General features: G+C 45.1%; 1 protein-coding gene across 1 annotated transcript in view; it reads left to right on the top strand.

Annotated features, from left to right (window-relative positions):
* Nucleotides 1-1,232: 1,232 nt before the first annotated feature.
* The window catches only part of Lix1l (limb and CNS expressed 1 like), a 21,482-nt gene continuing 5,904 nt past the window's right edge, over nucleotides 1,233-16,810 (top strand). Inside the window, exons 1-3 of the mRNA XM_027393708.2 lie at nucleotides 1,233-1,613; nucleotides 11,378-11,541; nucleotides 15,349-15,489. Of these exons, the coding sequence (XP_027249509.1) occupies nucleotides 1,322-1,613; nucleotides 11,378-11,541; nucleotides 15,349-15,489 (597 nt within the window). The 5' untranslated portion in view covers nucleotides 1,233-1,321. The remainder of the gene's footprint in view (nucleotides 1,614-11,377; nucleotides 11,542-15,348; nucleotides 15,490-16,810) is intronic.

Genomic DNA, 16,810 nt, shown 5'->3' with positions numbered 1-16,810 from the left:
ATGAGGGTATTGAATCTACTGGAAGAGGAGTTCTAAGACAGTTGTGAGCTGCCGTGTGGGTGCTGGGAATTGAACCCCTGGTCCTCTAAAAGACCAGCAGTGCTCTTAACCACCAACCCATCTCTCCAGTCCCCCATTCAAGAATCTTACAGCCCCCCCATCTCCATAAGTAGATACGACTTCCTATTTCTTGGCATTTTTTGTTTTCCTTTAGTGTTTTTTAAACACAAAGTTTAATTTCATTTCACCAAGTATGTCTCATTCATTTTCATTTCACCTCCATGTTTAATCTTTAAGCCACCCTAGGAGAGAGGGTGGGGCTAGTAACTTTACCCAAGGAAAAATAAGGACTGATAGTCAATGAACAAAAGCCTGTCATAGTGTGTGCGCATGGGTATCTGTGTGGGGACGATAGTTGGGACTCAGCCTGAGGAGTTCTATGAATAAAGTTACCCTTTCCAGTCCATGTCCTGAATTTCTCAGTTTGATAGGTTTCTGCGTGTATCCTAGCTTTCTTTCTGTATGGTGATAAGCACATTCTACTTTCTCTCCGTTAGTGAGTAGCGGACGTCAGAAAGCCATCCCTAAATGTAGCACAGTGAAAAGATGAGAACGTCTGGATCAGAACACTTATGTGCCAGTCCCCCTTCCCAATGAGCTATTTGATTTGGGGTCGGGAGTCCAACCTTCCTGAGCATTACTTTCCTTGTTCATAAAATAATAAAATTTGGTTTGTGCTTGCGGTTATTAAATGGGACAGTGCACTAAAGAATGCCACATTTAGTGTTCTCATTGAAGTCGGCATCATACTCCGTCTTAGCTTCACCATCAATTGTATATGAACTTAGAGACAAGTCGTATCACTTCTCTGAACCGCATCTTCATCTCGAAAGTGAAGTGACCAGACAAGATCTCTAAGAATCCTTTCCAGCTACAAGTCTGCCCAGCCTTGCTTCCAGGCCTATTTTTCCTTCAAGCCCCGCCCCAGGGGTCTGGCCGGATTTCTAGCGTTTGCCACAGGATTCCCAAAGATGCTTCGAAGCTCTCCCTCTTAGACCGTATCGCCTTTTCTCTTTGCAATTGGTTCCCGCAGCCTCCGCCTTCCTCAATCATTTGCCTAAGGTGGCTCAGGGGCCCGCCCCTTCCCTCCCTCTCCACCAGTGATTGGCATGGCATCTGGCTGGTCCCCGCCCGCTCTTGACTGACAGCTGGATCCCGGCACCGCCCTCAGTCCCTCGGCTCTTGCTCACTAGGGTAGCTGGGACCGTTAGCTCGCCTGGCTGGCAAGCTGCGGGGGGCCCCCGCTCTGCCGTCTGCCGGGATGGAGACGATGCGAGCACAGCGGCTGCAGCCCGGCGTAGGTGCCGGCGGGAGAGGCACTCTGCGAGCGCTGCGGCCGGGGGTGACCGGGGCCCCGACTAGCTCCGCCACACCCCCCGCGGGCCCGCCGCCTGCCCCGCCGCCCCCCGCCCCGCCCCCGCCCCCGTTGCTTCTGGCTGGGGCCCCGGGGCTGCCCCTGCCCCCCGGCGCCTCGGGGAGCCCTGCCGTGCTGCGCGAGGCCGTGGAGGCGGTGGTGAGGAGCTTCGCCAAGCACACGCAGGGCTACGGCCGAGGTGAGTGTGGGGGGCTGGCCTCCTGCGGGACACACTCTAGGCAGGAGGCTGACTCCCACTGTCCTCCCGGTGGCTCCGCTTGGCATCCAGCCCTCGCATTCATTTCCTTTTGGGGAGTTTCCTTCTGGACATAGACACACACACACACACACACACACACACACACACACACACACACACACACACACACACAGTGAGTTATTCATGTATTCTTCAGGAACTCCTTTTTTTCAGATGCAGCCCTCTTTTCTTTTCAACTTTTTCTCTGTCAGCAGCAGACCTCCTGTAGGCTTAAGGTTTTAACGTCCTTTTCCCTTTGAGAACGGGGCCCTATTGTGTGGAATTCTGTCCTTTATCTTAGACCCAGGGCATTTCTCATACCTACCCTTTTCCTTTCCCCTTTGATTTCGGCAATTCCTGTACTCTGGCTCCTTAACCCTGACTTTGTAATTCTTCACGTACTTATCCACCCCACCCCAGTCCCGCCATGAAATTCCCACCGTGACTTCAGGTCTGCAGGGGCGTGCTTTCAAAAGTCACTCACAATAATCTTTTCTTTGAATCTGGACCCGAACCAGAGGCCGAGCCAGCTTCCTGTGACTTGGTGCCTCACTTTAGTGTCTTTCAGTTTGGAGCCTCACAACTTGGGCCTCTGTCTGTCTGGCTCTGTGTTCCTGGCCCCTGCCCAGGAACTGAGGATAAATCTCAGGCCTTGGCTCTCTCAATGCTAAATTCTGTGGAAACGAGCCGGGCAGCAACCCTATTTTGCTTAGAAATCTCCAGCTTAAAGATGCCTAATTTCTGGGAAGAGGGATGTGAGGATTTTCTTTGTTGTTTTTGTTTAGGCAATGTTAACCAATTTCCTGTCAGAATTCTGGTTCCAAATTCAGAGTTTAAGTGACCAGAAACACACAGTGAAGGGTGTGTGACTCAGACTTTAAGTCTGGAATTTCAAACACATCACTTCTGTTTGCTTGATCAGGCTCTCCTTGGTCTGAAAGCAACTGTATCCTTTCTATTTTAAAAGGAGAGAAGTTGCACAGCCTTCTCCTCCTAATCCTCCTCCTGCTCTACTCCTCCAGCTCCCGACTGCTGCCCCCTCTTTCCCTCCCTCCCGTCTTCCTCTTTCCTCCTTCTTGAGGAAGCTGTAGTGAAAACAGCATGAACAGGCTTTGGAGACCTGTCATTGCCAGCTCTGTCTTTGGGGGGAGGGAGTCCTAACTTCACTGAGCGACAGTTTCTTCAAGGGTTGTGCTGTGGATTGATTAAGATTCTGCTACTGACAACATAATGTGCACTTAAAATGATTGCTGGCTCTGATTTTCTGGTTAGCTCTTCCTTAAGAGCGTGTTTCATTTTCTCCTACTCTTAAATATTTGTGTCTTTATAAAACCAAAGATTTCAATGAAAACAGATGTTCAGACCCACTTTTCTGCATGTCTGATGGTTCATTTACTATTAATTTCCCTACACTCTTTAACCAGTTTGAACTCCAACTATGGCTAGGACTTTGTAAGGCTCTAAGGATACAACTGGATATATTTCTGAAACTTTTGAGCCAATATAGTTACTTCCCAGATGGTTTCCTTGGTTTAATGAGGTTAAATGACAGAACTGACGTCAACTATATCCTGCTGCTTCAGGTCTTTTACTTCAATTCTGAGGGAAACATTTTGCCTTGGGGTGGAGTAATAGCCAGTAGTCACCTTAATTCTGAAGAGTTCCTCTTGGAAATGTCCAGGCATTTGATCACCATTATAGAGAAACATACCCTCTCTTCTTGCTGTATTTCTCTGCCCTGAAGAGCCTGTGGCTTGGCTTCTAAACTGGGTGTCTAGGAACTCTTTTTAGTTTCCTTATAAAGGATGAGGGAACAAAGGGACTGCACTGACAAAGAGCAGTGAGCTAGGTTTCATACTCTGTGGTGAGCCTCTCCTTCAGTCTCTCCACCTCCCAGCCCAGTCTTATTATTCTTGAGTTTCTTGTTTCCAGTCTGGGTGTCCAGCTAGTGCTGTAGGAGAATTTGGCTCTCTGCTGATTTGGCTCAAAGTCCTTCACCACATGGAACCACTTATTCTGCTTCAATTAATAGGCAAAGCTTCCATTGGCATGTACCCATATACCCTTGTGACTGATGGCATGATAGTCAGGGGATGGCTCGATTGCCCCGAATATAATTTACTTTGGTCTCTGTCCAGGTCACTCTTTCATCTAGCAATACCTTACACATCATCTTCAATTCATATCCTTCATTTTCTTCCTGACGACTCTAAGCACTACTGTCTTCTTATATTTATCTCTACCAGTGTTGGATTCCAGCATACACACACACACACACACACACACACACACACACACACACACACACACACCTCTTCTGTTATTTCCCTTAACCTTTCCATTCTCCATTCCCCTACCCAAAGCTGCTCAAAAGCTACACTATTGTGCTGGCTGTTTTGGTTTGGTTTTGGTTGTTTTGGTCTGGTTTTTGAGACAAGGTCTTGATATATAGCCCAGGTTGGCATGGAACTCACTGTGTAGTTCAGGCTTTTGAATTCATGGTGATTCCCCTGCTTCAGCCTCTCAACTTCTGGGACTAAAAGCATGGGCTATCATGCTTATCTTGCTATTGGATCTCAAATCACCTCACAGTATATAGAATTTGGTTTGGGGATCTGGCTCTGTCACACAGTGGCTATGGTCTTGGCAATATTGCTCTCTCTCTCTCTCTCTCTCTCTCTCTCTCTCTCTCTCTCTCTCTCCTTACTCTCTTCATGCCTTATCTGTTTCATTTATCCATTTAACAAATATTTACTGCTCACCAGATGCAGTGGTGAACAAGGCACATATTTAGTCTCTTTCTTGATAGAGCTCAGGCCACTTTAGAGCATGTGTGAGGATTGATGGTGCAATAAAGCCAGATAGTACAATAGAAAGAGGGCTTGTCTTTGAGCCAAGTGAATAATTATTTCTTAATCCTGGTTCTGTTACTTCTGGTCTGTTCCTTAAGTTGTATGCTTTTGGCAAAATGGGTATTACAGTACTTGTCTTGATTTTTAAACTTTCTGTATATGTTGGTGTTTTGCATGCGTGCATGTCTGTATTCTGTGTTCATGCCTAGTACCCACAAAGATCAGAAGAGGGTTACAGATAGTTTTGAACCACTGTGTGCATGCTGGGAATTGAATCTGGGTCCTCTAGAAGAGTAGTGAGTGTTTTAAATCAGTGAGCCATCTCTCCAGCCCAAGAATAAATGAATTTTGTGTGATATTTTCTGCTTAGATACTCTTTGCCATCAGAATCACAGACAGATTATTTTTCTAAAAATGTCACTGGAGCTAAATTGGTATGTGTGTTTACAATTTTAGGAAGTATTGCATCAGCACCCCTGTTAATTTCTTGTGGCTACCATAACAAAGCATCATAAACTGTGCTGCTAAAAACAACAGAAATGAAGTGGTTGTGGAAGTGCACGTCTGTAATCTTGCTTGGGAAATGGAGACAGAAGGGACAATTGGAATTCAAGGGACAATGGGAATTCATGGCCATCCCTGGCTATATGAGGAGTTGGAGGCCAACCTGGGTTTGATGCTGACCTGATGTCAAATGGATGTTAGCAGGATCCTGCCAGAAAGTCTAGTCTCCTTTGCCTTCTCCAGCTTCTGATGGCAGCGATGTTCCTGAACCCTGATCATAACCAAATTACTTTGTGTCTGCCTCTATGCCTTCTCCTCTCCTGTGTTTTGTCAACTCTGAGTGCCCATTGACAGTTTTGTTGTTTCTTTTTTGTTTTTTTAAGACTGGCTCTTACCTGTGTAGCTCTAGCTGGCCTGAAACTCACAATGCAGATCAGGCTAACCTCAAACTCATAGTGATCCCCTTGCCTCTGCATCCCTGTGCCACCAGTATAATCTGTCATGATTTCTCTGAGTCAGATTCCTTAAACACACCTGCAAAGTCCTTGTCACATGAGGTGACATCCACAGGTTCCAGGGACTAAATAAGCATATCTTGGTGGGATGCACTTTACTATGTCCCTACCAAAGTCTCTGCTACTTCACAGTGCTGCCCTTCCAAGAGGTCTGCACTATATGCTAGTCATGGTCAAAGGACATCGCATACAAAATACTGTTAAGCAGCTTCCCTATTTTCCATAATATTTTAGACAAGCCTCTGCCAACTTATTCTTACAAACCTGTGTGAAGAGGGAAAACCTCTCACTTTTCCATGTCATTACCTATTTGTTATCTTTTAACTCCTTCATCCTCACCACCAGATTGTCTTTATTCTTTTGTCTTACCTCTGGATTTGTTTGGGTTTTTGATTGTTTTGTTTTGTGAGGCAGGGTCTCACATAATCCTGGCTGACCTCAAACTTGCAGTCCTTTTGGCTCAGCCTCCTCAGGGCTAGGATTATAGATGTGTGCTTCTGCCCCTGGCCCTGTAGTTATTCTTGTATTATTACTGTTGTTGTTCCTATGTTATTCCCCTCATCCACACTCGTTTGGGAATTAAGCCCAGGGCTAGAGCTTTGTGCATGTTAGGCCAGTGCTCTACAACTGAACTACATCCTCAGTCCCTGTTTTAGATCTGTTTTATGAGGTGTGTGTGTGTGTGTGTGTGTGTGTGTGTGTGTGTGTGTGTGGCTGGCTGGCTGGCTGGCTGGCTGGCTGGCTGTGTGTGTGCAGGTGTGTGTGTGTTCCTCCGTTCACGAGGAAGCCAGAGGTGGAATTGGATCCTTCAGAGCTGAAGCTACAGGTGCTTAGGAGACACCTGGCTTGTTCTGTGGGTGCTGGGATCCGAACTTCAGTCCCCTAGATTGCTCAGCAAGTACTCTTAACTGCAGGGCTATCTTTCCAGCCCCTCTTTTTAGTCTCATGATTTCACATGTTATTTAATTTCATGGTTTCCTTGTGGAGCTGAGGGAAAGATAGATTGGAGCTGGAGCTTGCACCAAGGCTTCAAAGATGCTAAGCACACTCTTAACAATTGAGATACGATTCTACCCCCTGTGTGTTATTTCAGTGTCTTTATCCTTGTGGATATGATTTGTCACTAACATTACGTTTACTGTTTTATTTCCTACAGGTAAACCCCTAAACATCCACTTAGTGTTCTCACTCCACAGTATAAAGATTTAAACATTCTTCACTGCTTTGGACTTTAGCTCGACCTGTCAGTAACTTCCATAAAGCATTACATCTGTCAGATATATATTCTGCTCAGCACCTCTACAGATACTTTATAGAAACCATTATGTCTATGATTCCTCACTGAAAATCTGATTTAAAAAACAAACAAACAAACAAACAAACAAACATGCCATTCATTGGCACATGCTTGTAGTCCCAGCAGTTGGAGGCAGAGGCAGGTGGATCACTAAGTTTGAGGCCAGCCTGGTCTACATAGCAAATACCAGGACAGCTAGTGCTACATGGAGAAACCCTGTCTGGAAAAAAAACAAAACAACCAACCAACAACAAAACAGAAAACCTATGGGCTACTCACTTATACATGTATAAGCTCACACAATACACACATTGAACTTTTTTGTAAGTTTCAGGGGACTTGTGAGCCCCTTTGAAGTTTAAACATGGATGCGATCTTGAGTTAGGTTTCCCAAGCTGGAAAGAACATGGGCTTTAGGATATACAGATTCATGCTGTCACTCTGTCAGGCTCCGAGTCCTGGAGTAAGTCATCTGCCCTTCCTTAAGCCTAGTTTAAGCTACTCAGGCTCCAGCTTTCTCCACTGACAGCGTCACTCTTTCAGCATTTTCAATGTAGAACACAATTAATCACCTTAAAACAAAACAAACAAACAAACAAATCTTTTCCCTAGTTTCTCATTTCATTTTTAGTATTTATGGAATTAGCTCCCCATTTGACTTTGAATAATCATTAAAAAAAAACAGCCCCCTACTATAAGATAGCAATTAGTTTAACGAGATTGGGGAAGACATAAGCTTTTGGATAGGCCCTTCCCCGTGGTGGCCTCTCCCTTTTCTTTCACTCCACTATGTTCCTGTCATTTGCATGTTGGGGGAGCTGTCACTTGTCTCAAAGAGGGGGCAGAAACAGAAAAGATCTCAGTGCAAAGAACAAAGCTACCAAAGCTGTCTGGGCAGGACTGACTGAAGAGCCTCGCCAAGCCAGGAACACTCCAGGGAGAGAGCCTTTCGTTTTCACACAGTCTTTTGATAGAAGAATGAACATTCTATCAAGTCAGTGTCATATGGGGTATGAGAAAAGGGCTCATGCTGCTTTCCAAGATGGCGGCTGTGGAGGAGGGGATCTTTGTTTTAGTTTGCAGAGCAGGTAAGAGCTGATTTATTTAGCCGAAGTTATGTGCTATTCTTTCCCTCCTTAAAGACAAGTTTTGCTTAATGGAAATGTTTGGGTTAGATCCCTCTTCAGAAGCAGAACTGACTCCCAGCTTCGGCCCTGCCCACTCTAGGTCCATCACCAAGTTTGCACACAGGCTGTGCATGGCTCCTGTCAACATTGCAGTCAATGACTGAGCACGACAGAGATATTAATGCAGGCACCTGGGGTCAGATATGGAATTCCTTTGACATAAAGATTTCTTGGCTTGGCCAAACCTTTTTTGGAACTGCATTGCAGCCTGAGCGTCTCAAATCTAAGTGAGCCTCTTTCCTTCCTTCCACATGTCATACCTCCATTGTGATCTGAAGGCCTTCCTCTACTTCTCCAATAAATCTCTCTCATGGTTTTTTGTTTGTTATGATTCTGCCAAGACAGGGTTTCTCTGTATAACAGCCCTGGTTTTCCAGGAACTCTGTAGACTAGGCTGGCCTCAAACTGCCTGCTGATGCCTCCTGAGTGCTGGGATTAAAGGTGTGTGCCCCCCCCACCCCCTGCCCAGCTATCTCTTGAATGCTTATCTCATCTTAGTATTGTCTTGCCAGATCAAAACCAAGACAACTGGCAAACATGGATGAGTTTTTGTGGTATCAGGAATAGGAGAGTGGTCACACTGTGAAGGGATAGAAGGCTTATTTGATGATTTATGAGGCTTCAGTTAACATCGTTAGATGTGTTTGAAGCCCTGGAGACCATTCCAAAGCTGAACAGACAGGATACCCCTTTCTATAAAAAAACAAAATCCATTGCTTTGAATCTTGCCCTAGACAACGCCCTACTCAGTCTGGTCACTGCCTCCTTTTGCAGCTGCATCCTGCATTTCAGATTCCTTTACATTCCGGTAGCCACAGTGGTCTCTTATTCTGTATGTTTGCTATTCTCCATTCTCCCTCACAGCCTTCATACTAGCTGCTCCATATAACGAATACCCTCCTCTTACCTGTTGCCTAAAGAGTCTCTGCTCACACTTCACTCTAGTGATCACCCCCTCGAGGTGGCTTTTTTGATCTTCTTAACACAAGACGACATCTGGGTGTGGTGGTGCACACCTTTGATCCCAGCAAATGGGAGACAGGCTGGTGAGTCTGTGAATTTGAGGTCAGCCAGGATTATACAGTGAGACTCTGTCTCAGAAAACAAAACCAACCAACTAGCCAACCAACCAACCAAAACCCCTCAGAAACACTAGTCAGAAACACACACAACAGTTCTCACAGACTGTCACTCTATTGTACTTATCAGAGTTGCAGTTGTCTCAAACACTTGAGATTATCCAGCTAAGGCCTTTACCCTTCTTTATCACAATGCCCAAAAGAAAAGGAGTCATTATCTCAGCCTAGGGGCTAACTCACCATCAGTCACAGAGCAGACACTCAGTAATATATTTGTGGGATGATAAAGCCCAAACATCAAGGAATGGAAGGGAATGATTTAGAACACCGTGTCATGTCTGGAGTTTGATATTACTCTGCTTACAACTAATAACTTTGCCAGTTTCTATCTAGTAAATGCTACAAGTCACACATTTCTGAATCAGATAATGGATTTTTGACTCCTAGCACAGCAAGAAGCATCAGCATCTTAGGAGCTTAAGTCTTCTTTCTTCCTACATCTGAACCAAAAGGCTCAGTGGGGGTCTCATCATGAGACCGGAACACTGAGCTCGGAGGAACCTCCCTTTTATAATAAGCACTAAGCAAGCTTGCTCTTTTTATTTATTTTGTTATTATTATCATCATTCATTTTGTGAGACAGGGTCTGACTCACTCAGTAGCCCAGGCTTGCTTGGAACTTACTTCAAGTGTCTACTGTCTCCCAGGCTGGCCTCAATCTTGAGGCAGTCCTGTTGTGTCAGCCCCTGTGTTGACAGCAAGCTTGCTCTTTCTTGTAGGATTCATTGCATCTCTCTTCCTGCAAACACAGTCCTGAGAAGTGGCCCATGGAAAAAGTAGGCAGGGCTTTGTAGGGTTGCCACAAACCCAGCAAGGCGTGGAGGAGCGAAGAGACCCACAGGGAGTGTTGCCCAATAAAAGGTTCCTCAAAAACAAAAAACAAAAACAAAAACAACATTTATACCTAGACAAAGCTCAGAAGAGCATCCATACCCTCTGTTCCCTCTCATAATACACAGACAGCATTCTAGAATAGAAAAAAAATGATCATTGGTTTACTCATTTGAAGCATAAGTTTGAGTGTCTCATTTCCTTGAATGGCAGTTTTGCCTGAAGTTTTAAGAACATTGTAGGCTAGGTTGGCTATGCCTGTAATTCCAAATTTTAGGAGCCTGAAACAAGAATATCTCAAGTTCTGGGCCAGCTTGAGTTACATAGCAAGACTATTTCTCAAAAACAAAGAGGCTGAAGAGATGGCTCAGCAGATCTGGGTTTGGTTCCCAGTACCCATATGGTGGCTCTCAACTTTGGAATCCAAAGTTCCAACTCCGGGGGATCTGATGCATGCTTCTGACCTCCATGGATACCTCATATTTGTACTCAGGCATACATTCAGGCAAAACACTCACATACATAAACGAAAATAGAGTGAAAATTTTAATGCTCGGGCTGGAGAGATGGCTCAGCAGTTAAGAGCACTGGCTGCTCTTTCAGGGGAATTAAGTTTAATTCCCAACACCCACATGGCAGCTCACAACTGTCTGTAACCAGCTCCAGAGGATCTGGCATCCTCACACAGACATATGCAGACAAAACACCAATGCACACAAAATAAAAATAGGTTAAAAAAATTTTAATGCCCTTTATGGCCAAGCCATCTTTTCAGCCCCACAATATAATTTTTTAAATTAAACATTGTAACATAATACAATCGAAAAATACACTAATTTTATAATTACATGCTGGGGACTGATGGGAAAATATTGTCTTTGTTTTCCATAATTAAACAGTTATGTTCCCATAAGATCCTAAACTTGGTGTTGGAGACACATGCAGTGCAGTTGATGCCATCCATGCATGGGCCTCCAAAATGAGCAGAAGTGTTTCAGCCGTCTTTGTGGCAGTGTGAGGCACCAAGGCTGCAGCGCCCTGCCAGACTCTCCACCAGCAGCATTGCCAGAGACACCTTGGGTTCACTTCACATTTGATTTTGAATTAATTTTTAGTCACAGCCTTTTACTCTTCTGCTTTCCACTATCCCATTCATTTTCCCGACCCCACTTAAGGTCACATCCCCACTGTTTAAGGAACTAGGAGTTGGAGAATTGGGGAGGAAGGACGCCCAACTTTGGTTTGGCGATTTATCAGTCTGTATTTACTAATGTGTTTGTAAGTGGTGACCAGGAGCAAGAGACTTGGTGCAGGCACCCAAAGTCCAGCAGCACTTGGAGCTGGTCTCAGTGCTGAGCTCTCTGCCTTTCCTCTTGCAGTGAATGTGGTGGAGGCACTTCAGGAATTCTGGCAGATGAAGCAGTCCCGGGGCGCTGACTTGAAGAATGGGGCTCTGGTGGTGTACGAGATGGTCCCTTCCAACAGCCCTCCCTATGTCTGCTACGTCACTCTGCCTGGGGGAAGTTGTTTTGGGAGTTTCCAGGTAAGAGTTATAAGGCAGCAGCAGTAAGGATAAGTGGGAAGTGCCAATGAGGACTTTATTACTTTGGCCATTAATCTCTGCCTGAAGTCACATATTTGAGTCACCAACTCTGAGCAAATCCTCCTGGCAAGCACCAGAGGCTCATGGGATCACTGGGGAGCCTCTTCAGCATACTTCTTTCATCCTGCAAAAAACGCAAAGCCATCTCAAATCTGAGCAGTTATGATTATGTATTTATTACTGTATCGGACTCCCAGCACCTGACCTTTGCATTAGTCTGGCTTCCACGATTGCATGCCAACTTCCTGCCATTTCTTCTTTTTAAAAATGTGTTTGTGAGTGTTTTGCCAGCTTGTATGTCTGTGTGGCATGTGTGCCCAGATAACCCTGGAATCAAACTTAAGTCCTCTGGAAGAGCAACCAGTGCTTTTAACTGCTGAGCCATCTCTCCAGCCTCCTGATCTTATTTTTAATTATATGTATGTGCCTGTGTGTGAAGCCTGAAGATGGTGGTAGATCTCCTGTGGTTAGTGTATAGGTGGGTGTTATCCTTTTGATGTGGGCTCTGAGAACTAACTTCTGGAAGAGCAAGAAGTGCTCATAACTACCCAGCCATTTTTTTCCAGCTCCTCTTTCTTCCCCCCTCCCAACCCAAAGAAAGGATTTTGTGTAGCCCAGCCTTGCCTCAAATTATGTAGCTAGGGATGATCATGCTGAGTGTTTGATCCTCCTGCATCGGTGTCCCAAGAGCTGGGATTTTCAGCATAGCACCGTCACTCACTATGCAGTGTCTGGGGGCTGATCCCAGGGCCTCCTGCATACTAGGCAAACACTCCGAATGAGCTCCAGCTCTGTCTCCAGCCGAAACTTTCATTGTTCTGAAAGTTTTCCTATTGTTAACACTGTATTTAGATATGAAAGACTGACAATAGTGGAAAGAATAACTACTTTTATAGGCTGGTGAGAAGTTACAGGAGCTGAAGAGATGGTTCAGCCATTAAGAGCACTTGCTGCTCTTCCAGAGGCCCAGGGTTCAGGACAGTTTGAAACCACCTGTAACTCCAGCTCCAGGAACCTGACACTCTCTTCTGGCCTCCACAGGCACTCGCACCCATGACACACATACACACACAAAAAAAGAGTAAAAATAAAAACAAATTATAAAGACTTTTAAAAGAAATTATTGTGGATTGATATGGCAGCCTTCCCAAATGTCAACTTAAGAGTCTGCATAGGAATTTAAAGAAGATGATAGACACCTGTGGTTAGTTAGATTGTGTCATCTGTAGATAAGGCTGGAACTCTGCTGTTTCCATAGCACCCTGGGCTTCCCTATCATATAACTTACATCATTACTGATTGTTTTTTCAAGGGTTCTAGGACGTGTCTGTTTTTTTCCTTCTGGTTCTGTGTATATGTATACTTGTGTGTATAACATACGATTGGACACAGGGCCTTGAAAATGTCTTCTGTCTTGTTCAGTATTAAAAACCTGCCACCCACTCAGACCCCTAGCATAGACAATTTATTTGTTGCATGAGTAAGAGCCATTGTAGCTCTCAGTTCTTGCCTCAAACAGAAAGTTCCAAGGACACCTTGTTTTATTTATTTTGTTTGTTTTTCTGAGACAGGGTTTCTGTGTAGTCCTGGAACTCACTCTGTAGAACAGGCTGTCCTAGAACCCATGGAGATATATCTGTCTGCTTCTGCTTTGGAGTACTGGGATTAAAGGCATGTGTTACCACACCTGGCTTGGAAGCTTTGTTTTAAATCACATGTCTAATTTTTTTTTTTTGACTCAGCACTTGAACCATTTCAGACAAACATAAGCCATTTCCATGTCTGTGGTGTGCACACAGTGGGTGCACACACATGTTTATGTGTGCATGTGGAATCCTCGGTTGATGTGGGAAACATGCTCATCACTCTTCCACTCACTCCCTGAGGCGGTCTCTCAGTCACACCCATAATTGGCAGACGCGGCTAGTCTCATTAGCCAGCTGGCTCTAGGGATCCCATCTCTGGTGTTCCAAGGCTGGGATTTCAGGCAGCATTATGTGGGTTCCAGAATCTGGGGTCTCAATTCTGGCTTTCACACTCATGAAAAAAGTACTTTAACCACTGAGCCCTTTCAGGCCCCCCCTTCCCCTACTAAAGAATATGGCTCCTCCTCCTCACCTCGTCACAATCTGAAGGGCAGTTAGAATTTTATGATACTTGGGGGCTGGAGAGATGGCTCAGAGGTTAAGGCACTGACTCGTCTTCCAGAAGTCCTGAGTTCAATTCCCAGCAACCACATGGTGGTTCACAGCCATCTGTAATGAGATCTGGTGCCCTCTTCTTGTGTGCAAGCTTACATGCAGATAACTATATACATAAAATATAAAAAAAGAATTTTATGATACTCATTAAGGAACCGTTTTTATTTATTTTGGTTTTTTTTGTTGTTGTTCTTTGGTTTGTTATTTTCTGAAAATGAAATTATCTGTTCTTAGCCGCTTTTAGCTTACAATTTTGCAACCACCTTGGCAGGTGTAATTCTCTCAGGTGGTTTTCTTCATGGCTGACCTTTTCAGTAGTAGTATTATGGGATAAAGTGGTAGAAGAAATAGGGAAACTAAAGACACAGAAAGCATTGGTGTGAGTGTATCAGGCTCCACATGCTGTCTCAGAGGGAACTGTCCACTAAAGGATCTTAGGAGTAATCAATAGAGATAGTTCAGTGACTAACGTCTCACACTCTCCTATTAAAAGCTGAAATGTCAAGCCAATGTGGTAGCACCATGTCTTTAACCCCAGCACTTGGGAGGCAGAGGGATCTCTGTGTGTTCAAGGCCAGCCAGGTCTACATAGTGTGATCCAGAACAGCCAGGGCTACAGAGAGCTTGTCTCAAAAAAGCAAAAAGCCACAAAACTCCTCTTAATCATGAATGGCAGTGATCCAGAGGCACGTGATAAGACTAATTAATTATACCAGAGCAGTATGATGGTGGGGATGGTACCAGAGCAGTGTGATGTGATGGCAGGGGATCTGACATTGGGATGATCTAAGACTTCTGAAAATCAAATTTGCCCATATCTTTGTTGGCTACCGTTTTAAAAGTTACTGTTGTCTCCCTTGCATCTACTGTGGAGGGAAGAGTTATCTTCAGACTTAGATCCTATTGAGGTGGCTCCTTTGGCCTGCCTATTTACAGCTAAGAGTGAAGAGCAAGAATCCCAGATGGGTGCTCCTAATGGGTCATGGCATGTCTTTTTTTTTTTTTCTCCTCCCCAAGACAGGGTTTCTCTGTGTAGCTTTGGAGCCTGTCCTGGCACTCTGTAGACCAGGCTGGCCTGGAGCTCAGAGAGATCCACCTGCCTCTGCCTCAGCCTCCCGAACGCTGGGATTAAAGGCATGTGCTACCAACGCCCAGCATGGCATGTCTTAATCTTGGGTTATCTAGAATTCAGACACCCTTGTCTGAAAAGCTGCCTAGGAGCTGGCTTTCGAGAAATTAGTTCTGTTGACAGTTTAGAGGCATTTTTCATGTCTTATGGTTATATGCTGACTTCAGCAGCCTTCCTTACTCTGCATTCAATTTGGTATGAGCTAGTCATCTCCAATTCTTTAATGACTTCAGGATGTTGAGTCAAAGTTATGTTTTCAAACACCCCAGCCATTTCACAGCAAAGCTCCGGAAAGTGTGATGAACGAAGCTGATTCATCCATGGTGTCCAAACGTCGTCCTCCTCAGTGGCTCCCTTCCTGCTGCTGCTTCTCCCCTGTTAGATGCCCATGTGTACTTACTCTTTCTCCCTGCCTAGTTTTGCCCCACAAAAGCTGAGGCCCGGCGCAGTGCTGCGAAGATTGCGCTAATGAACTCCGTGTTCAATGAACATCCATCCCGAAGAATTACTGATGAGTTTATTGAGAAGAGTGTCTCAGAGGCCCTGGCATCTTTCAATGTAAATAACTTGGAAATGGGAGGAGGGAGACTGGGAGGTGGGAGACCTGGGGAAACCCATTTGTTTTTGTTCTTTTCTGTCTGTGTTTCTAGTCTGTTTATTGTATCAATTTTTGTGTGTCCTGGGTTTCATGTCTGTCTTTAATTCTAATATCTGTGGTTTTATGTTTAATGATTTGTCTCTTTGGAACCTAGATACTTTTAATTCAATATTTGTGGAATTCAAAAAATTTTATAATGATAGTCATGGTGATACATACCTTTAGTTCCAGCACTTAGGAGGCAGGCAGATCTATGTGAGTTTGAGGATAGCCAGGGCCGTAAAGAGAACTATCTCAAACAAACCAAATAATAAAATCTTTATCCTGTTTATATGCATGCTATGTTGCATATGTAGAGGTCAGAGGACAACTTCTGGGAGGCCTTTCTGGTTCTCTTCTTCTACCATGAGGAATCCAGTATCAAACTCGGGGTTCCAGGAGGGAATTATCTTTACCTGCTGAGCCACCTCACCGGTCCCAATTTATGAAAATTTTAGAACTTTTAAAATAATGAAATAATTTCATGCTTGAATTTTACATCTCCTAAGTTTGGATTAAAATTTCAGTTCCTGTTCCTTAAAAATAGGTAGCTCTGTGGGCAGGGGCTGGGGAGAGATGTCCTACCCCTCCCCTGCCCCCCACACACACCTGAGCAGGTGAGAGAGCTGTCCCTGCCCCTCATTAGCTGCAGCACTTGGAGAGAGTGTCCCCCCCATCCCCACTGTTGCCTGGACAACAGTAGAGCTGGCTCTGAAAGTATAGATATGGGAGAACCAACCCCGAGGACATGAAAGCCAAAGAACTGGTCCTGCCCCTTGCTCATCACTGCAGGACAATGCGGGAGCACTCACCCTGGTGGTGAAGATGGGCGAAGTGGCGGGCTGACCAACCCTGCAGCTCCCCAGGCCCAGCACCAGGGTTATGTGTTGGCCCACCCCATGTGTGATCATCTGGAGCACAGGGGTGGGGGATGGGGGTGTATGCCAATCCTGTGAATCCCTCAGAGCTGCAGGATCTCCAGGACACCGGGCAGCAACGAGGTGTCTAGGAAGAGTCCCAGTGAGAGCCCAGTGTCAGTGGGGCAGCAGAGACCAGTTCTTTTCGATAACCCCTGCATGTAAAAATACATGGATAAAGGGGCTTACTTTGTGAGCCATCTTGTCACACTGCAGCTTCCATGAGATTCCCCCTTCCTCCTCCCCCCTCCTTCCTCTTAAATTTTATTTTATTTTGGGGTGGGGAAGGAGATGGGTGGGATTGGGAGGCATGATGTGAAAGACA

Source organism: Cricetulus griseus, assembly GCF_003668045.3.
Source record: "Cricetulus griseus strain 17A/GY chromosome 1 unlocalized genomic scaffold, alternate assembly CriGri-PICRH-1.0 chr1_0, whole genome shotgun sequence".
Classification (NCBI taxonomy): domain Eukaryota; kingdom Metazoa; phylum Chordata; class Mammalia; order Rodentia; family Cricetidae; genus Cricetulus; species Cricetulus griseus.
This window is presented reverse-complemented; position numbering and strand designations above follow the sequence as displayed.